The sequence below is a fragment of the Gymnogyps californianus genome, chromosome 2 (genome assembly GCF_018139145.2).
Source record: "Gymnogyps californianus isolate 813 chromosome 2, ASM1813914v2, whole genome shotgun sequence".
In the NCBI taxonomy this organism is placed as follows: domain Eukaryota; kingdom Metazoa; phylum Chordata; class Aves; order Accipitriformes; family Cathartidae; genus Gymnogyps; species Gymnogyps californianus.
This window is the reverse complement of record NC_059472.1, coordinates 24562599-24585318: the sequence shown is the minus strand read 5'-3', so window position 1 is coordinate 24585318 and position 22720 is coordinate 24562599. Positions and strand designations below refer to the sequence as shown.

At 39.2% G+C, this 22720-nt stretch overlaps 1 protein-coding gene across 1 annotated transcript in view; it reads left to right on the top strand.

Annotated features, from left to right (window-relative positions):
- Positions 1–5532: 5532 nt before the first annotated feature.
- MATN2 (matrilin 2) overlaps positions 5533–22720 on the top strand; it is a 66766-nt gene continuing 49578 nt past the window's right edge. The window contains exons 1-2 of the mRNA XM_050890851.1: positions 5533–5652; positions 19663–20232. Of these exons, the coding sequence (XP_050746808.1) occupies positions 5586–5652; positions 19663–20232 (637 nt within the window). The 5' untranslated portion in view covers positions 5533–5585. The remainder of the gene's footprint in view (positions 5653–19662; positions 20233–22720) is intronic.

The window sequence follows — 22720 nt, the reverse complement described above, 5'->3', positions numbered from 1 at the left end:
GTGCTAAATATCATCCTCCTGATTGTGGCCAGCTGCCCTCACACAACACCTGCATAGCTAGGGACAGATATCTTATGATGTTGGATGCTGTGGGGCTCTGTAGCTCTTTTTCAGAACTGGAATATGCCTGTGTCAGCAGCTGGTCCAGAAAGATGGAGGAAATTATTAATACTCTATGTCCTGATACCCATGCCACACACAGTGATTTTAATGAGTAATGGACTAGTAATGCATGTGGTGGCTTGTGGATAGTGAAGTACCTTGGAACATGTTGCAACTGATAGTTAACAGGGCTTTACAGTGCCTGCTGTCCTTAATTTTTTTAATTTCTGAGGTGATGGATTTGAGAATGAGGTATTTTGTGGCTTTCATGTAATAAGAGCTCATTGGTTTTCCAAGTAACTCACTGTGCTTGCTAACTTGGGGACACAGACTCTGATTTTATTGACTTACATAGATCGCTTGCAGTTCCTTTAACTTCAGGTAAAGCTTTTGATTTGATTGTGGTTTCCTGTTATCTTAAAAATGGGTAGATATAAGGAGTGCTGAAAGAACTTCAGAATTTTTCCCTTTTATGCACTTATGTTCGTTATAACTTAAAAACACTGAAGTTAGATCTGGCAGCTTAATGAAAGTAAATGGCTGTCTCTTTTAACTATCAAACAAGGAAAGCTGAAGGCAGCCTCTATAGTGGTAATAACTGCTGCTTCTGGTGCTTTTTTTGTCTTCCTCTTCCTTCCCATCTATGGTGAGAAATTATATAGGGTTCAAGAGAGGGGATATTGTCTGCAGTTACTAAAGGTGTTGATGTTCCAGGTAACTGCTGAGAATTTCCCCTTCTGTGCATTGTGCCAGTTTTGGTGGCAGCTGGAGAAGGTGGAGGGGTAGGGGTTTGTGGAGTTCATGTTTCTGATTGAGCCTTTGAAGGGAACTTGTACTGCAAGACGAGGAAGGAGACCACCCAGAGGAGCAGGAGGTGTGAGCTGAAACATATTACTATCCTGGTTTTCCAGTTTCTTTTTCAGCATGATCTGCCCAGCAAAGACAGGTACATTTTTGAGGTACCTGAATGAAAAAAAGATGGCCTTCCAGGCCAGTGGAAGGGTTTCCTGATTCTGTGTGAAAGAAATTTCCCTGAAGTTGGGTAAGAGATGGAAGGACACTGACTTCAGCATGAGCCACAGAGCATCTCTTCTCCCTTGACATTATTTAAGAGTTATCACAGTGAAGAGGACAAATCTTAATAACATGCACCACGCAGTGGAGAAGGTCATTGATTTATCACCACTGACACTGAATATTAAGTAGTGTCTCTGTCCAAAAGAGCCATCAATTCCTTATGAGGAGACTTCCATGGAAAGATATTTGAAAGGGTAGAAACAGGCTTGTGTTGTCTGAGTGCTGTCCAACAAAGGAAATAGGTATTTTAAAGATGAAGACCCAATTTCATTTTTCAGTATTCTTACACTATAGTTTATGAAAATTGAAAATCCATAACAGGGTGTCAGAAAAATTATTCTGTTGCATGGGTATATGGCTAAGCAAGCACAGGTAAAATTGATAAGAAGACACCATGGAAATATTTAGCTCTTGACTAGCAGCCAGTTAGGGAGGAAGGGAAGCCCGAAAAGAACAAGAGAGCCTGTCTATTTACTTGCCATCTTCTAAGAGAATCTCCTCCTTTATACCAAACTTCTTCAAGACAGCTGCAGATATTGCAAGCAGCCCTCACCAGATTGTACCTCTGTGAGCAGCAGTTGTGTGTTCTCTGTTAGGAGCTTCTTCAAATGTCCAACAGAGCAGCGTGCTGCACTGACTGCTCCAAGGTTGCTGTGAAAGCCCTGCATAGGACTCTCTTCTTCCTCTCTCCATGGGTAGAATGGAGCAGTGGAAGCCGGTGCATCTGGTGCTCAACCTGGTTGAGCCCCATGGATTGCCACACCTCCTCTTGGTGTCTTTTGCTTTTGAGGTGTTTGGGATGTTTGTCATACAGTGCCTTGGTCTTGGGTCTGCCCAGGGGAGTTGGCTCCGATGGTATAATGCTGAATACTCCTGCTGCGACAGCTGGAGTTGAAGTGCTTGAAACATATTTTCCAGGTAGCCACAAAAATATGTGTTTGTAAGTTTGGTACTTTGGGAATGTGTTTTCAGCTGGTAGAGCAAGGGTTAGCCAGCAATGTGAAGCTACAAAGGGCTGTGCCAGCAGCCTGGCTTAGCCTGCTGGGAAAATGAGGTGTTAAATACCAAATGTGGTGCAATAAACAACATCTAACTTCTAGAGTGAAGACAGAGGACCTTGCAGAAGACCCAGAAAATAAACAGAGAGCCATGGGAGGTCTGTATGCGGAGAAGCCATGCAACCACAACACAAACTGGTCATGTAAAAATGCAAGCAGCAGTGGACACAAATATGTACCTGGAACTAGAGCAAAGCACACAAGTCCAGACTGTCATCACCTCAGCAAAGCAGCACAGAAGCTTTCAGTGTGGATGAAAGGGTGGCAATAGGCTTGGATCAGTGGCGTCTATTATCACATACACAGCCTTTGGCTTTGGGAACTTTTTCTCATTGAAAAGGAATGCAATTTCACTTTAGTTTTTATTTTACATTATCTTATATATCAGAATTTGTAAAATGAGGCAACTAAAGCTCTCTTCTGTTAAGCATTTCTTTTGAAACAGTATTTTAAAACACTGTTTGTGAGGGTAGGAGTGTGTTGATAATAGATTTTTTTTTTTTTAACAAGAATTGGATCTTTTTTGGTGGAATTGTAAGTAGGCTTATTTTCTGGTTATCAGGCTGGTAAAGATATTGAGATCTAAGGTTTCTGAATCAAAATGAAATATTATTGGACAATAGAAGTTATGTTAAGTTTGAATAAAAAGATCCCCAGAAAGCTAGGCACTGTTATTCAATGCTTCTGTTTCTATAGTACCCCCAACCTTATTTTTCAAAGGGACTGGTAAAATCACACAAAATTGAAAATTTACTGCTTTAATATGTTTCAGAATTCAGTGACAGCTAATGAATGATTACATAGGCATTTTGGTTTATATGGTCAGCTAATCGTATGATATTTGCATATTATACAAACATTTTCCTAACAGAATTCAAAGACACAAAATCACAGCAAACAAACACTTTTTTTTTTTTTTCTTATTTCTGAAGTTGCTTGGGGACAGCTGTGAGCCTAGTGAATTTGAAATTGCAACCAAATATCAAAAATTGCTACAAAGGCATAAAATATGTTAAGTGCCAGAATGTAAGAGGGTTTAGTTTGGGGTACTTTGCAGAGCTAGTAGGACTGTCCTGAGTCACTTCTTTATCACAGTTTCCTTTGGCATCATGCTGTTACTGGATGGTTCAGCAACACGTTGTGAAGGTGCTCTGCCACAGTATCCTTGGTTCTCCATTAATGTGCCATCAGGAACAGGTAAAATGGCTTTACTTAGAGATTAGCCCAGTCTTCACAGCTGTTTAGGATGGATAGGAAGGAGGGATGAGTTAGGCCACTGATAACTAGGTAACAGCCAGATAGCCCTCTTGAACAAACTGTTCATGCTTGGTTTCTGTGACAGCCTTGTAAGGAGCACATTTCTCTACGCTCCTTAGCTCTCTGAGCATGGCTTCTATGTTTCTAAAACATTGGTGCTAAGAACTGGCATGTATCCTTGAGGTCCATTTGCCTTGTGTGCTGAAGGAACAGGCCAGAGAGAGAAGAGGCCCCCTTGCACAGCCCTGTGTTTGTTGACGATGTTCTGAGAAGTGAGGAGACAACCTGGGAGAAGCTTTCATTGGTAGTCTCCAGCAGTAACAACTGTTGCCTCCAGCAAAATTTTGTCCTATTTTCAGTGGTGCGTGCTCTTTGCAGCGTCCATCTGTTTCTGACTAGAGCACTGGAAATACTCTACCAATAATACCATCCAGGTGTCCGTGCTGCTAGGGCTCCAAAAATTTAATTTTTTGTGGCCACTATTATAAGCACCAACTATTTACATCTCTTTCCTAGTTTGAATGTCCTTAAATCACATATTGCCTGTTACTGGATAATACTGAACATCTAAGCAAGGCTGGGCATTTTGAGTGCAAAGACTCAGTTCATTTTGCTCTCTGTCATATACACCAGAACACTGTGTTCACATTTGGGAATGCTGAGTAGGATACACAAAAGGAAAAATAGATTGACAGACAGATCAATGTGTAATGATTGTGCGGGACAGACTGAAGAATAATGTGTAAAATCTCTTTATTAGAGAGAAAATATTTACTCAATTTTCTTTTCTGTCAGTGAGTACCTCATGGTGGGGAAAAAATCAATTCTCTTTCTGAAGTGGGGCATTTAGTTGCCTTGTGTTACAGATCTGTGGCTCTATCTGCTTATCAGGTTTAGGACTGTATTAAAATTGTTTTCAACATCTTAGTTACTTAACCAAGAATTACTGTTAAAATTTGCACTGCTTCTGAAGTTTCCACTCAGTTTCAGGTAGAACAGTTCTTTGTTGTGAAAGTGGGTAGTTTTATCCATCTCTGGCGCACCTAGGGGAGCTCTTGACTAAGCTTCATCATATCACCAGTTCCAAGGCTGAATCTAGCTCCTGTGAGATGCTCTCTTCACAACCCACAATAAAATTTGAGGGGAAGGTAGAAGGAATTGCCGTCTGAGGAAGCCCACCAACAGGGGACATGGCCAGAAGATGAGCCTTTAGCACGTCCGTCTTAGCTTTCTGTTTGTGGGCAGAGTCAGCCATGGCTTTTGATGGTGCGTTAACAAACTCCTGGGCAGGAATCATCTCTTAGTGTAGGAATTTTGCCTGTCAATGTGTTCTTCTGTATGACAAAACTTCTCCGTGACCTATGGCAAGCTCATTGCCGGTCCTCAGAAGTCTCCTGGAGTAAACAAGATTCATCCTGCCCTGTTATCTTCATACTAGCAACCATGGACAGTCTTCTGAAAAGGAAGCATGAGCTGTCGCCAACTCACATATAAATGCAACTAGAAGTTGCTGTTTCTGGAATATATTCCCTTCTCTTGTTTTAATTGTCCAAGATTTTCCGAAGCAAGTATCCCTCAGACTACAAGAACTATTAAACTTCTGAAAAAATGCAACGGAGTGCTGAGTAGAATAATGAAAATATATTTGTGTCCTCCTCGAACCTGTTTATGCTGACAGACTGACTGAAACAAAGTTCCTTTTCTTGCTTTAAAAATACTTGATTATTACGAATTATTGTAAAAGTTGATATATTTTAAATGTTAACTATGAACTTCAACAAACAATACTTACAAACACTACATAGGGTCTGCTAACTGCTACTGTATTATGTAGCTCTTCTTTCTTGAAGGTGTAGATATTATTCCATGCCAGTGTATCTGCATGTTTGTATGTGATGGGAGGGAAGCAATGCATCTGGGTGGCTGACATGGTTACAGTGTATCTTTTTGTGTAATCAAAGAGCTCATCTCCTTCTGTCCTTTATTGCAGTTTCACATCCTTCAATGTCCCTCTGTTTCTTGAAGATGAAGAAAATGATTGTATGCTTCTTTCTGCTATTTGGACACACTCTGCTTTCCACTGTCTCTGTCATGGCAAAAGATCTCCCTGGAGGACATTTCACCCGAAGAAGGGATGTTAACTCACAATCTCTACTAGGTAAGTTATTAAAAAAAAAAAAAAAACAAAAAACAAAAAAACCCCACCGCCACCGCCAAAAACCATCTCAAATACAAGTGATAAAAGGCATGAGCAGGCCTTGGCTGAGTTAGTTTATAATAAAAAGGAGATTGCCATTTGCAAGCAGGAATATGAGAAAGTTTGTTGACCAGTCAGCAGCTGTTGAAAGAAAGTGTTTACTTTTGGGGTACTAGATCTGCTTTATGTAAGTGGTATGAAATAAATATTTGCTACAGGACTGTTGTCTTGGAAAAAAGACCTTATTTTCACGGTTTAGAGAAAATACATATTGGTCCATGGAGGTTCTGTCAAAGCTGCCTTTTACCATGCCAGCAAGTTTTAGCTGTCTATATGTGTGTGCTGTGCATAAGGATGACTGAATGGAAATCGGTGGCTATTGATATGAGGCTTGTCATTACATTGCTTGATGCTAATCCCTTCATTTTGTCAGGTTAATTTGATTTATAATGAGTAGCTCAGTTTTCCTCTTTTGCCAAAAATCTGAGGACAGGATCTAGCAGTTTTAGCTTGTGACTGTCATATTTTAAAACATCAGGTTCATCTCTCTGTTGTTGATCATTGCCTGTACGTCATCAGGCACTTTGCTGGTCAACTTTTTCATCTGCTGACAGTTCGTGACTTAGAATCATTTTCTTTTGCTCATTGTTTAAAGTAGTTGTCAGATTATGAAAACGTAGCATGGATGGGGCTTTGGACACGGCCCATCATTAGGGATTCATGATACACATCAATAGTAGATCTAATCAGATATCTCTCTCCCACCACTGGGAGATGTTAAGTTGCCTGCCTCCCCGTAAAGGTCACCTAACCTAGGTGAACATGAGGAATGTGAAATGTCCTGCAGAAGATGTATTGGGAAGAAAGAAGAAGAAAGGAAGCCAGAACATGGGAGAATGGGTGAGAGAGAGGGGAGCACTAAGTTTTATCAGAGAAACGCTTCTCCAAATAAAACATAATCCTTTAAATATGTAAAATTCCATAAAGTACCATTCACAATCTGTCCTTTGTTAACTTAAAAACATTGGGTTTTAATTCCTATAGAACAAATTTAAGCCAAATGACAACAGATTTCCCTTTCTTATTCATCTTTCTCAAAACTAATAGATGCGGTCTTGAGACACTTGGGGTTCTGCAACTGAAGGCTGAAAATCACAGCTCTGGAGATCTAGTCCACCAAAAAACATGGATGTGGAACAGCACAGAGAAATACCCACATTCACACCTTACTCAACAAGACTCTCAAACTTTCTAAAATCCTAAATTCTAAAATGTGATTAAATAGCAGCCCCTCCTGAATATTTTAGGGTCCCCAGCAAATACCCTAAGTAAGCTTATTACTTTAAGAAATAAACTACCTGTCTCTCTAGAAAATGAACACAATAGCAAGGTGTTATGTGGAGAAACTAAAAGGTGTCACATTTCTCAGCTTGCTTTTTTTCCCTATGATTTTTTAAATTGCTTTTATAGCCTCTTTTTCATATTTTAAATAGTGGAAAATATATGAAAAGAATTAGCACTTGATATAAATCAAAATGTATAGATTACATTATTTCTTTCTTCTTTCAAAAGCCAAGCGATTTGTGGTCCCTGCATTTGGAAAATTCTGGATCCGTATTCAGTTTGGCGTGTGCAGGATGCAAACAATTCTGGCAGCTCTGGCTGAAAGAACCTTTTCAAGACATTAAATGATGCAAGCAACTTGGGACATTCTCTAGTCCAGCCCATAAAAGTACGTGGCAGTTTGGAGTCAGACTGTTGGGCCTTGCATTCTGTTACAATAAATTAGGTCACCTGCTTCAGATTCAGCAGTGCATATAAACAGTGGCATGGTTAAAACGTGCCTCTCTGTAAAGGACAGAATGTGTAAAAAGCATGCCACTGCTGGAAAGCTGTAGCGTTCCTTAAATGACATGAGAAGGAACAGGGCCAAACCATGATCTCGGTGACATCAAGTCTATTGACTTAATAAAATCACTCCGGAATTACAGCAATTTAACAAGGATTAGAAGCTGCCCCATTCTATATAATATGTATATTATAAATAGTACTGGTGATGACAATTGCTGCTGTTGTGGAAAGACTTGGTTGGCAGGCAAAAGTGAGCAATATAGCTATGAAGAACCAACAGATACCTGGAAAAGTAATAAAAGTTCAGGCTGGGGTTTTTTTTGGGGGGGGTGGAGGTCTCTATGTTTTTAGGACTAAAATAAAGGATTATGCTATGTAAATGTTAGTAGTGTTAAAATAATTTTATTCCTTTTTTCTTCATTTTACCATTTTTTAAAACAAAAGTGTACTGCTGTGATAACTATTTACTGGTAAAATACTAGTAGTGTCCATGTACAGAAGTAAAAGTCCTTGCTCCAGGAAACTGACAACATAAATAAGCAAAATGGAATGGACGAAAAATCCTGTGGGATTGTCCACATAGAGTTAAAAGTACTTTGGGATCCAGTTTTAGGAGGATTTAATTTTTCGGCAGCCATGCACTAATACTTCATAGATTTCTTGATTGTCTTTTTAGGGCTGGTAGCCTATACATTTTAATGAAGGTCTGAGAAGGAATGAGCTATGTCTTTTCTATGTTTTTCTTATCCCCAGTCTTTCTGCTAAACCTCAATGTATGTTGTTTTAATTTGGCAGATCTTTACATCACTTGTTGTTTAAAATTATTATTGCTATAGCTAGCAATTTCCATTAAAGATCTGAAATCTTTTGTGCAAGGATCGATTGGACATAAAGTTTTTGGAACTCTCTCTATGTGGCCCTTGAAAGCCAAACTGCTTTGCAGGTTTTTCTTTCTTTAAACACTGAATCAAACTTCAAAGTATTTAAAACTTGTTAATTGTGCCAATTTAATTAAATGTGTTAACATTTTCTTAAATCTTTCTTGCAGCATATTAGTTGTAGAAGATGTGTAGTTGCTTTAGAGATAGAAAATATACATGTGTTTCTTGTAATAACAGAATTTGTATTAGATTGCTGGAAAATACTGTTTTAATGTAGGTGTATTTATGTTTCAAAGGATTGTTTCCATAGTCCTGCAAGATCTTGTGAAATAACAGAAAGAAATAGGATGGTCCATTTGTCTTTCCTGTAGTAGAGGGCGGTTGCCTCTCCCCTTACGTGACTTATGAACTAAATTTTGCCTTCTCTTTCCCCTTATCAGTAATTTGATCCTGAGCATTGGATCTTTGGCCTTATCCTGATTCCTTAAAGGAAGTTAATAATTTGTTTTAGAATCTTCTCTTTTAAAGGCTTTATCAGAGCTCTGAAGAGTTTTTACTTAGCGCTCTGACAAAATCATTGTTCCTGCTGAGCGCAGCTGCTTTGTTAGATTACACACAGATCACTGAAAGCACAGTTTGCCAGCTTAGCATTGCTTTTTGGATACTAAAGAAAAGCAGTCATGGAAATATACTTGGCTACATGGTTATAAAGATAAAATTATGTCTGTTACATTAGCTAATTCCCTTCAGATATAACTGAAATGGACTTCTGCACCTAAACAGACTGATGAAGAGCTGTGTCAGTTGTCCGGAGTGGTGATTTCCATACCGTGATTTCAAGGCCACGGTCAGAGGTCCACAGCACCTTTCAGCAGGTTCCATGTTCAGAAGCAATATGTGCCCAGTCCTTGCAAGATGTAGCTTTTTTTGGTGTTTGATGTAGTGGGGTTTTTTTGGTGGAGCAGATTTGGGATTTACGCCCTACTGCATCTTAATGATATTATAAAACAAAGCAAAGCAAAATTTTTTTTGCATTGTGGAAAAAACACAAGTTTTCTTGGTGAACTCTGTTCTTGTAAACTGGGCATGTATTTCATGTCACATGGACATATTTCTTTGGAGAGCTCTGAAGTGGATGCATGGGAATAATTGAATAAGCTGTAGCAATAACATTCCTTCTGTTCCTTAGGAATATAAAACATGCACCTACCTGTTTTTGAAAATAACTATTTATGTGAGGAGAAAAGCCAATTTAGGGGGCATTCCTTTAGGTACTACATGATACCAGAAGAAAGAACTACAAGAGATTAACTGATACTGCACAAAATTGAAACAGAGGGGAAAGGAGGCTGAGAAGGAAATGTACTTGGCTCCTGTTCAGTAGAAACTGCTGCTAAATGCAAATGTCCCTGTCTGTGTGAAATTATATTTTGCAACAAAATATATAATGATTTATCTCTCGGTTGTATATATATGATTCCACTAATAATATGAAGGGAAGTAATATGAAGTACACAGAGTGCTCATTAAATTTATGAATCACTCACTACAGTCAGTTAAAATTATTCCAAACATTCTTATATCCAACCCAGTTTTTAAACTTGTGTGTATGTAACTTTAGGGCTCAAGAACATTATCAGGTTAACCATTCTGGGTTAAATTTTAGCCGCAAATCAGGGAGGAAAATATGTGAGAAAAGTGAGTCCAGTCCATGATGCTTCTATGGAGTGCAGATAAGATTTCTGTTTAGTTTTGGTTGAATTCATTGTACATTTATACACTAAGAGCTGGCCAGGGATCTCTAAATCCTGCTAATGTGGACTGCTGAACCAACATGGGATGATAACTGCTGTAAGAAACTCATTCAGAGCCTCAGCATTTGTGTGTATGTGTTATTTCTTCACATAAATGCAACCCTGCCAAGTTTTTTTGTCCTCAAACGTTAAGTAGACTCACTGTAACTGAAGTCTGCATTGCAATTGAAGTCAGAATTGTGTCATAACTACATCATGTGTTTGACATACTATGCTGGTATAGTATTTGGGGAGATCAAAACTATTCCAGGCAGTAGATAAAGGTAGGAAGGGGTTGCAAATTACATGTTTTGAATTATCAAGTATTTAGTTAAAATATAAGCAAAATCCTAACCAAACTTTTATAAGGATACAAGGTAATTGAATATGTATCAATTTAGACTCTCTCTAATCAAAACATAAAATTGTCATATAAATAGAGATATGTTATATTTTGAAAGAGAGTGAGCAAAGCATTTTACAGTCTGTGAAATCACCTGTTTCTTCCTTCTGAGGTGTGTAGGTACATCTTACAATTGTTGTGCCTCAAGGTAATATTAGCAATTGCGTGCTTTGCTACCCAGTAGTGATTGTCTCAATAACTGAGAGGTCTCCCGTGGACTTTATGCCAAGTCTTGAAACTTCGGCTTTCATCTTAATCTCTCAGCTGTTGGCCTCTCCCCTGCAATAGCTGTTGTCTATTATCTACCTGGCTGGGGTCTAAAACAGTAGCAGGAAGGTTGCACTTGCTCAGACCACCCCACTCTTTCAGGTTTCTGGGTTTTGTTCGCAGTGGGAGACCCTCTGTCTGTGCCTCTAAGGCTTGGTAGCCTGGCTTGTGCCTCCCCAGCCCCTAACAGGGGTCCTGCAGGCTGGGAAGGCGAGATCTGAACAGCGATTGTATCCCTGCCCAGCCAGCTGTTCCCTGCAGAAGCTGTTATCCTTTAAGCAGGCCCAACTAATGAGCCATGAGGGTTAGCTGGGACCATGACAGACCCCAGGGATTTGTGTCCTATTCTGAGTATGCTCATCTGCAGCCAATTATCACGGAGATCAGAAAGTTTGGATTGTGGTCTGTGTTAGCAATTTTTAACCACATAACAACATTATGCTTGCCAACTGTCGTATTTAGTATTCATTATTAATTTTCAAGTCATGTATCAAAATAGCATTCACTTTTAAGCCACTTAAAGGACAATTCAGTAATTAATGTTATATGGGATATAATTCTATTTCTAGCAGCACAAGAAATTTTCTTGTGTTTCTTTAATGTGTATTTCCTCTAACAAAGCCTTTTCTTTTTCCTCTTTCCTCCTTTCTCTTTTCTCTCTTTGTTTTCTTATTCTTTTATCTTTTCCCCCCTTTTTTTTCCTTTTCCCTTTTTCCTTTTCCTTTTTTTTTAAAGTGATTTGTAACTTTTCCACAAGGAGGAAAGAATATCTGCTGCTACAGAAAAAACTGAGTCATGTACTAAGCTGCAAATGCTCTTTGTATTTCTGAAATTGTTTGTTACAACCCTCACAAATTACTGTGAAATACCATTTCTGTTTGAAAAAGAGTTTGCCTTGACAATAATTCACTGAGTAAAATTACAAACTGTTTTTATGTGTATATTCTCAAAGAGCTCAAAGCCTCCTCTGTGTATTTTGTCTTGAAGGAAGATCAGGCCAAAAGAAAGAACACCGAATGTTCAAAAGTGTGGTGTTTTTGGCTTCGTTGTGAGTACTTTAGCTTAATAATTAAAAAAGCACATATGTGCAAAATTAACTTGAAAATCCTGGAAACAGCATTTGCATAACTTAAGGAACATCTCATTTTGTAGGCATGAGTGGGTAATCGGACACTATTGTGAATGAAGACAATATGCCTTTAAATTGCTTTGGAAGCTAGAAGACACCATCTACTTATTTAAGTACTGCTGAAGTGGTAGAACTGATGGTTTGCCAGTGGGCATGATGTCCCACATATTTTGGGGGGCAGGGGGAAATGGTATACAGCGCTATCCCATGGTGCTGTTTCTGAAACTATTCTGGAAAAGAGTCTAATACTTAGACTGTTACCAATGGGTAGAAATATGTGGTTTCATGTCAGCTGATCAATGAGTAATGTTGAGGTTGCTAACAGCTTTCCCCGTAAACAAAGACATGGGTGACTTTAAAAAAAAGTATGGATAGGAGTTTTTAAAACATTAAGCTAATGTCCTGAAAGCAGAGCAGCATAAACTCATTAAGGTCACATTTTTTCACTGAATTTTCTATGCTGCTACTAACAGTTATTTACTTTCTCTATCTGTTCTTTCTCTTATAATTTCTGTGTCCTTCCAACAGCGCCCCAAGTAGCTCAGGCAAGATAGGAGTTTCAGATCTTCAAGGACAAAGATACGAGGATCATCTCCCATACAATCACCTTTTTTTGTGTTGGCTGTGATTTGTTGTTTTACAGATGTGTGCAGGAAAAGACAGTCACAGGCAGAGTAAATGCCTCCAGGCTGTCTATGGGACCTGAATTCAAAGTAGCATTAACTGTGTGTACTACAAGGTTTCTCCATCATGGCTCAGAAAATGAATTCCTCCTCTCTCTTGGGTGTAAGCTATGCTCAGCTGAGAGCACATAACATTTGTTTCTGTCTGGAAGCGGTGGGTAGATGTTGATGCTGCCAGGACTGGCATGGGGATATCAGGATATTCATCCCTCTGTCCAGATGTTCCCTTGCCTGCAAGGGGAAGCAACCCCCTCCTCGGTCCTCCTGACCATGAAAACAGGTTTGACTCCTGTCAGGAAACACAACAGTTTCCATCTCAGAACAGCTGAAATATGCAAAAAGAACTAAGAAACTTGAGAGTATCCCTACACCATACTTTGGCTTCATGACAGAGACAGCACCAGTCTCAGTAAAGAAATGGAGAAATATTAGGAGTCAGTTTTGGGACTCTGGAATTAGAGGGACTTTATATTAATAATGACCTTGTTATTTTGGAAAGGATGACAAGGGAAGGAATAGAAATAGTGAGGTGAAATGTGAAGAAGGTAATGGACCCTCCCGCAGTGACTGATAATGAAGCATTTGCATGTAGAAGGAAATGGAAATCTGTGGACAAGAGCCTCCTGCTGTACAGTTCTCCCAGAAATTTTGGAAGTTCAGAAAAGATTTTGTCAGAGGCAATAAAGAAATGTCTGGAGGCTGTGTTGCATTTAGAGATTGTTCCCAGATGAAGAAATTTGTAAGGAGGAATGGGTGAGCTGCCAAACTCATAATGAATCTTTGGGTTAGGGCCAGAGGCCTGCGAGTTTGGGGAAAGGCTCAGAGCAAGGATGAGGCCAGGGAGTATGGGGGCAGGTCTTGGACCCAGGGTCTGTCCCAGAGCTGACAAGAGGTGGAGTCACCTGCAGAATCAAGTGCAGCACTTATGCGTGCCAGGAGAGGTGTACTGAGCAGTTTCTAACGTTTACTTCAGGAACTAGGTATGGTTATATCTGAAATGTGCCATACTATCCTTTGCCCTTTTTTGAATTAAAATGAGAAAAAAGAAAAGGAGTGGAAGCTAATTTGCACAAAATGTCTCACTAGAGCCAAGAAGTGCTTGGAATTACTGCTATCCTTCATTTACTCTTGGCAACAACCACAAAACGTGTTTTCCAAACAGGAACAGCGTTACATTAACTGCTCTGTACTTCATGCTTGATCTTTGCAAATGAAGCTACTGCAGTTTCGTAGAAAGTGTATGTATGTAATACGTAGATATGTCTTTCTTCCCATCTGAGTGTTTTACTCTTGGTATATTTATGAATGAATTCCAAATTTGAGTATTCTTTACTTGTATGATTGTATGGCAAGAAGATTGAACCTTCTTGACGAACTAAGAAATCTTTTGGAAATATCTGAGAACCTGTCAAACTCAGTCTTTTTGGCTGGATATTTAGCTAGGGAAAAACAGAATTCTGGACTTAAAGAACAAATATCTGACACCCAGCAAGTTCATACATTTTGAAATAAATTCGGTAGGAGTTATACCAAGATTTATAAAGAAAGAAGTTGTAAAGCAAAGAGAGGCAAGTAAGATTGAGGGCTAGAGGGAAAGTGAAATAATAAAATGGCAAAGAAAGAAGAGAAATTTAGGAAGAAGTTTTATAATGTGGTAGCTGGGACAATAGTTTTCTCCTCTTTTATTTAATTCTGAGTGAAGACTTTTGTTCTGTTACTCAAAGATAAAATCTAAAAATAAACCTGGTGTTATTGCTGGCAGTGTCGCAGGACATGTTATTTTTTGTGTATACATTACTGTGGAGTGAGCTAAGAAACACAATATATTGAGTCTTAAAATTGCCGTTAATGCATTGCCTGCTCAGGCAATAATTTTTCTATGATCTCATTTTTTCTTAACTGATCTCATCCTTCCTTTTTGCTTAAATTGTCTTACTCTATAACAGACATCTTTGTGGAACTAATGTTTACTTGTTATAAATTGTCTTAACTTTGCTGTAGTATTTACCAAATTGAGCTAACCTCCTTTTGCTTTGCGTACAGCATTAGCCGCCTTTAACATTTGTTCATTCTCATGTATTAGGATAAAGACCTACATAACCAAATAAGTAATATCCAGATTAAAAAAAAGTATTGAGGGGTCATAAAGATGTAGGACAACAATAGAAAAAAAATAACTCATTTTATACAATCAATCTTTTCAAGAGAGCTGGCTTGCAAAAACTTTTGAAAAATCACCATCTAAAACTTGGGTCCTTTGAATGTGTTCAGTTTGAATATCCCAAAATTGAAATGTTTGAGGAAATTAAACAGTGCCAGGGGACGTTCTTGGGCATTGGGACTCCACCATTATTGTTGCTGTTAAATTGCTGGAGCTGTCTCTGGCCCACAGTGATTAGCACTCCCCAAGAAATCCCCGTCCGTGGTTCAGAGGCTACAGGGGGACAGGGATTATTCCCAGTAGGCAGCTTGCATACAGCCACTCTGTTTTAGCGGGAAGGTGAGTTTAATACTGTGGATGCAGGCCAGCTGGCCTCTGAGCTTAGCTTGTATCTTAGACTGCTCTCTGGCACTGAGACCAGCGGTATGAAACGGCCTGCTTCTGTACTACTCTCGTGGTTTTATCCCAGCCGGCAACTAAGCACCACGCAGCTGCTTGCTCACTCCCCCCACCCAGTAGGATGGGGGAGAGAATCGAAAAAAAAGCACCTCGTGGGCTGAGATAAAGACAGTTTCATAGGACAGAAAGGAAGGAAAAAATAATGATAGTAATAATAATAATAAAATAACAATAGTAATACTAAAAGAATTAGAGTATACAAAATAAGTGATGCACAATGCAGTTGCTCACCACTCGCCCAGTTAGTTCCCAAGCAGTGATCCGCCCCTCCCGGCCAACTCCCCCCAGTTTAGATACTGGGCATGACATCACACGGTGTGGAATATCCCTTTGGCCAGTTTGGGTCAGCTGTCCTGGCTGTGTCCCCTCCCAACTTCTTGTGCCCCTCCAGCCTTTGTGCTGGCTGGGCAGGAGAAGCTGAAAAATCCTTGACTTAGTATAAACACTACTTAGCAACAACTAAAACCATCAGTGTGTTATCAACATTATTTTCCTACTAAATCCAAAACACTGTACTATTAGGAAGAAAATTAACTCCATCCCAGCCAAAACCAGGACAACTACTAAATACCCTGAGCTTACAGAGTGGTTGCATCCACATTGCTTATTAGGATGAGTCCCTGGCTCATGCTACTTCCCGTATCATGCCTGAGGATTGTTTGAGAAAATGTTAATTGTCCTAGGACAAACAATACTAGGAACTGTTCTAATGATCTAACAGCCTAGAAAAGTCAATTCCAATGCCCAGGAAAACTCCCTGGTGCTGCTTTAGTTATGTTAAGGCAATGTAACATTAGTTGGAAATAAGCTGAGAGGGTACAAACACACTCTCAGAGACCCTGGGTGTGTGAGCAAAGTCAAAGCAGTGTGAGCTTCATCAAAGCCGAAGTAGGAGTTCAGGCCTGAGCATAATTTGCTTTGAGAAAGAAGTAGAAGGAAACCTGCAGGGATCAGAGAAAATAATTTAATAGAATTTTCAGCTTTAGAGGAAATCAAGATGCTCAATGTGAAATATTCTTTTAAGCTTTGTTTTATGTATCTCTCGGTAGTTGGATCCCAGCTGGATTCTTCCAGGTAGAACTGAAATTTCCTTGCATTGTTAATTTTACAAAAGTGGCATAACTGTAACTGTCATTTACAGACAAACTGGATATTGAGTGAAGGAGGAGAACATATTTACTATTGACTTGACCTTTCCTTCCCTTGCTTTGTCTGTCCTTGTCTGGCCTCTCCTGGCCTTGCCTTTGGATAATACAACTCACACTGAGGGATTTTTTTAACTTTTGTGTTGGCAATACAAAACCTCTGCTGACTTAGAAGCAGGTTTATGGATGAGTAGCTCTTTTCAATGAGTATGTCACTTTTCATAAGAAGAGTGGAAGGGATTTACTTTTGGGTACAAGGATGTTTGCCAAAGTTGTGCGAAAGTTCCCTGTTTAAAATGAGAGCTGGTAAGAGGAAGAGGTTATAGTTTACAGGGCAAGTGCAAAAGCATGCAACTGCTAAAAAGGTATCACTGAAAGTTTATCTGAGGGGATGAGTGTTCAGATCTGTTAGTCATTACTGATTGCCACTCCTCAAAATACCACCCAGCTGGAGTTTTACTTAGTAAAAGAGTTACATTTTATTCTTCATGGAGCCCATCTCAGCTAAATCAACTTTAGTAATTACAAGGTTATTAAAAATTCCCACTACGTCAGAAGACAAAGATTTTAAATACCTTTTGATTTGGAAATGTTTGGTATTTCTATAGATAGAGTTTTGCTAGTGAAAGTAGTTTTGAAATATACTGTATTACATTCAGACTGATAGATATTTCTTAAGTAATTTAGCACAATGGGGTGTGTTTCTGGTAGTGCTATCCACTAATGTCATCCAGGTTTTTTCCCACCAAGATTCATGCCTGACTTCAAAATACGTAACTGAGTCTCTTCAGACTGGGATCCAAATCTTTATATTCAAATTAAAAGCATTCAACACCATGGCTCTGGTTTTGACTTGTTTTAAGGGAAATAAAATAGCAGTGATTTTACCCTTCTCCCTTCTCTGTCCTTCCCCTCATATACAACACATATTCTTAGCCTTTTTCTGTAATTATCTTTCTTTCTCCTTGCTCTGCTCCCACAAATCATATCTTAGTGTTATCTTTGTATTACAACCGTGCTGGAATATTTCATGTTATATTAGTAAAAATAATTAATAATTAGATATGCAACTAAGATAATAAGATGGAAAATAGTTAATATGTCAGGATATCTGTATCCCATTAGAACTGGAATTTTGTTTCTGCTCAATTTGGCTTGCGTTCAACATCCTCTGATTTTGAAAGAATAAGCAACCCGAGCATATTCCTACGCTTATGAATAAAGCCGTACTGTAGACTGCACATGAATAAATCCAGGCAGTCATTTTTATTATCATCAAAGAGCATTTTTATTCTATGCCCACAAATGTTCTTAGTAATCTATGAAAGAGTCCTCTGAGTTAACAAGCGAAAACAGGCATCTTTCTCACCCCTGGCCTTGGCAGAAGTACGTGATGAGCATTCAGCAGCAGTCACAAGTGAACTCATGTAAAGGCTTGTCTACAGACAGATGTTTTTCCAATTGAGTCTTTGATTGGCCCACTTGTACTTGCGCAGTATGACATGACCTTTAATTATACAGTCAAATACTACTTTTCCACCAAGCATTTGCCTCATTCAGTGCACAAGATGGATGACAGTGCACTGGGAATTGAATTGGGTTGGGCAATAAGGGAGATGACCGATTAGGGGTATCTCAACTTAGTAAGATGAGGATGCCACTGCAGTTTGATGAGCATTCTTGCCACCTTTAATCTTTCAAGCCAGGCAGACAAACGGGCAACCAGCTACCTCACAGGTTTATTCATAGCCATAGGAATTTAAGAACATTAGCAGACACTGATTGAAGCCATAGGTCCGTCTAACTCAGTGTCCTGTCTCTGACAGCAGTCAAAAGTGGATGCATATGAAAAAGTTTAAGGACAAGACAATACTACCTGCAGGTACTCCCCCAACTGCCATGCTTTTGTGGCTCAGGGATTTCCTAATCTGGAGGGGTCTTTAATGTAAATGTTAAACCTCAGTTGATTTCTCTTCACCTCATCCCATTAAGCCCTTTAAAGTCCTTTTAATCTTTTGCCATATGCTGCCTTCTGTGGCAAGGCTCATGGCTCACCTCCCCCTGCTTGCCTTAAGCCTGCCATGTGCTGGCTTTCTGAGAATGGTCAGTCCCTATCCATTCTCATAATGCAACTCATCCATATGTCTCATATTCTTTCAAAAAAGGATGCTGAGCAGAAGCCAGAGGATGTACCCAGGGTCCCAGAAAGTTTGTAGCATGCCCAGAAGGCAGCCAGCCTTCACTTCTGCTGTTATCCATGATAGCTTGGCCTGCCCACCTGTGCAATTGTCAGATATAGCCATACCCTGTGGTATTTCTGCTTCAGTGGCTCTTGGAAAAAAAGACTGCTGATGGCTGAAATAGAAGATTTCAGGAAGTGTATGAGTGGTCTTTTGGCTAAGTTGAGTGCCACTGTAGACAACAGGATTTTCTCTCTGATGCAGCCACAGAATTTCTGTGTGATGCTGAGCTAGTCCAATAGACGAGACTTTTCCCAGATGGCCATTAATTATGCGTTTGAAATCATGGGGTTTGATTTGCAGAAGTGCTGAGCACTCACAGCTGCAGTTGACGTCACTGAGAGCTGTACTTTGTACATGCGAAGTGCTGCTTAATGCCAAGTTCCCTGAAAAATCAGTCCTTTCACGTCTCGTATCGGTCACTGCAATTAACAGATGCTTTTGACCTGAATTTCTTTGTGTTCTGTTTTCCCTGTTTGTAATGTAGGACTGATACCACCCTGCCTCATTGGAGTGTTAGATTTCTAAATTCTCGGGTACTACCACAAAAAGCATCACAGTGCAGCTCACTCAAATAGTAACTGTGTAATTCAGAGGGGGTTTCCATCCTGCGTGGGGTATGAGGTGAAAATCTCAATAACAATAACAAAACAGGGTATGGCACAAATATCTACCCATTCCACTGCCATTAGCCATTCTGGGCACTGATCTCACCAAAAAAAAAAAAAAAAAAAATATATATATATTGATCACGTAACAGGCAGCTTTTGTTATCTACTGGAGGCCGAATTTATATTGCCCAACTAGCCTTAGTTCTGGTATCTCCTATTTTTCCTGTATTTTCCCAGCATTTGTCAGGGTGTTTGTTTAGACAGCATGTTTGAGACATCAGGTCAACCTGAACTGATTTGCATTTTGAAATTCTTGTAAAGTATTTTTGTTTGCATTTTGCCTTCCAGAAAATACTTGCAACAACAAACGTCTGGACCTTGTCTTCATCATTGACAGCTCTCGCAGCGTACGTCCTTATGACTTTGAAAAAGTGAAGGAGTTCATTTTAACCATCTTGCAGTTTCTGGACATCAGTCCTGATGCCACCCGTGTAGGTCTGATTCAGTATGGCAGCACAGTCAAACACGAGTTTTCGCTGAAAACATTCAGGAGGAAGCAGGATATCGAAAGAGCAGTGAAGAGGATGATGCACCTGGCAACTGGCACCATGACTGGACTGGCTATTCAGTATGCAGTGAACATTGCATTTTCAGAGTCAGAAGGAGCTCGACCTCTGAAGCAGAATGTGCCCCGAATTATCATGATAGTGACAGATGGGAGACCTCAGGATCCAGTGGCAGAGATTGCCACTAAAGCACGTAACTCAGGAATCTTGATTTTTGCCATTGGAGTGGGAAGAGTAGATATGAACGCGCTAAAGTCTATTGGGAGTGAACCGCATGAACAGCATGTGTTTCTGGTTGCTAATTTCAGTCAGATTGAAACACTGACCTCTGCCTTCCAGACTAAACTTTGTGGTAAGGTTTTTATCTATAGATTTGAATGCATAGATGAAAGTAAAACACAGAAAAAAATTATGCATTATAATTAAACTTCTTTTTTTACATGGAACCTTATCGATTAGAATATATGTATATTGAAAAAAAAGGGAGGCTAGCCAGACAACATTCAGAACAGCAGTCATACATATGGGGAAAAACTAATTCTACTGCTAAGTGCCATAAAATGTGATCTAATTCCTAGTGGTCATAAGCAGCAAGGCAAACACACGTATCACGATTTTCCTATTCATTGCATAATAGCAATAAATTTACAACCCTCTGCTATTTGAATATTAGATAAGTTGTTTCATCAATTGATTTTAAATGTGATCCCCCTTAGTACTGAAACTTCAAACTGATAAACAGTCTTTTGGTTATCTAAATAATTCTATGGAGTTCATGGATTCCTCTTCCAAAGCTTACATATTAATTCTATGCAAACAATTACCTCTGCGCATGCCTTGTGACTGGAAGTGAGACACAGAGACATGGTAGTGTTTTTATTCCATCCATTTTAAATACAGAAAGTTAGGAAAAGCCATTACAGTGATATTATTCATTCATACAACAAAGTAAATAATATTTTAATAGGTATTAATTTACAACAGAGAAATCACTTCCATCTGTAATTCCCTGAAAAGAAATCACCTTTTACAAATATCGTGGCATACATAATTCATTTTATTCCAATCTCTGTACTTAATGTAATTTTCTTTTTTAGTTTTTCCTGATATAAATGTGAAAGATCTTCATACAGATTTGGCATTAAGCTGAGGCATTTTCAGCAGAGTCCAGAAAAAGAATGCATGGTGAGACTGAATGTTCACTCATCTCTAGGGATGCTTTTGCCAGAAAAGAACTGAGGCTTATTGTCAGGATAGTCTGGAGAATTTTCCTTACTTGGTCTTTTCCAAAATTGTTTCAAAGAGCAACAGGGCTCCAGCTGAACTGCATCAGCACAAAACACTATCACAGACATTCATCAGATAATAGATTTTTTCCTCTTTCTTCCTTGCTGTATTATTAGCTGGCATAGTAAGATACAATTAAAAACCAAAAAAGGGTAAACTAAACATGGATTGAGAGTTTAAATGGAATAAACAGCAAATGCTTCAAAACTTCATCTTATTGGATTTTTTTAATTGCATTTTAGAAACAAATCCAGTACAAATACCACTTACTCATTTTTTTCTAACTAGGCAGTGTCCAGTAAATGTATTACAGTTTTATAGCTCACTTTTAATGCAAATACATGTGATCCTCAATAAAACCACCCCCTCTGCAGATGGAGGAGTATGGAGGTGACAAGGATTGCTGCTGCCTCCTTTTCTCAGGGAATGCCTCCACAACATTTGCTGTGTCAGGAATTGAAGATGAGATCCAAAAATGCACTTAAAAACCCAGGCCCGGATGCAACAGAGAATTTAAACTGTTAGATTCTTATGGATTTCAACTTAAGGGACTAAATTGCAGATAGGATCCTTAATATTTTATTGAGTCTGGGCTGTGAAGCAGCGTTCAGCTTGCTGAATTTCAAGAGAGCAATCTAAGCATCCATAGCCTCTGCTTCCTAGAGCATCTACGTTCCTCCTGGGAAACGTGGTTAGTTTTTTAAAGTCCTCCCCAGTGTGGACCCAGAGGCAATATCATTGTAGCTGAGTTGAACATCTGGACACCTTGTTTCTTTGCTAGAGCAATTGAAGGCACCCCTCTGGTCAAGGCTCCTGGCATGCAGTCTGCTGGGCTTCATGCTGTGGGAAAAGACCTTGGCACCTGAGCTGTCCTTGTGTCTGGATTGCCCTTATGTCTGTGGGAATGTGTCTTCATGGTTCCTGTGAAGACAAGAGAAAAACCTAGCCAAGTGATGAAGCTCTGTGGGGAAAATAAAAAATAAACTAAATTAACCACTGTTTACCCATGGATGGCAGAGATTACCCAGTGCCTAGCAGCTATATTCTCAGAAGAATCCATATAAACTGGCTGTGTTCCATCCTCTGCTAAGTCAGACTTTCCCTACAGTTGCTGCCTCTGGCTGCTAAAGACTTTGGGGTGTCAGAAACAGCAGTTGAAGCCAGGGGATCCCAGGGGCCTCTTTTTATTACCAGTCAGCAAGGTAAAAGAACTCTGCAAAACTCTGTTTTGCAACCTTATGTTCTTTTGATATGGGAGGACTGACTTTTTGTAGTAATGTTCTATAGATTCACATTCTATAGCATTAGTATATGGTAAGATTTTCTGATGCTTAAACTACTGAAATGAGTATATTTTTCATTTGTCATTTTTGAAAGTGCTTCTTTGGTCATAACAAACTATACCTGATGTTGAAAGCTAGTGAAATATAGCCAGAAGGAAACTTCTGTTTAGAAAATATCAGAGGTCATAAACTTCATTTTCAGAATGACAGAAAGATGAAAAGACTAGAAGTCCAACCAGATCTGTATTCACATAAATGAAAGTACTTGAG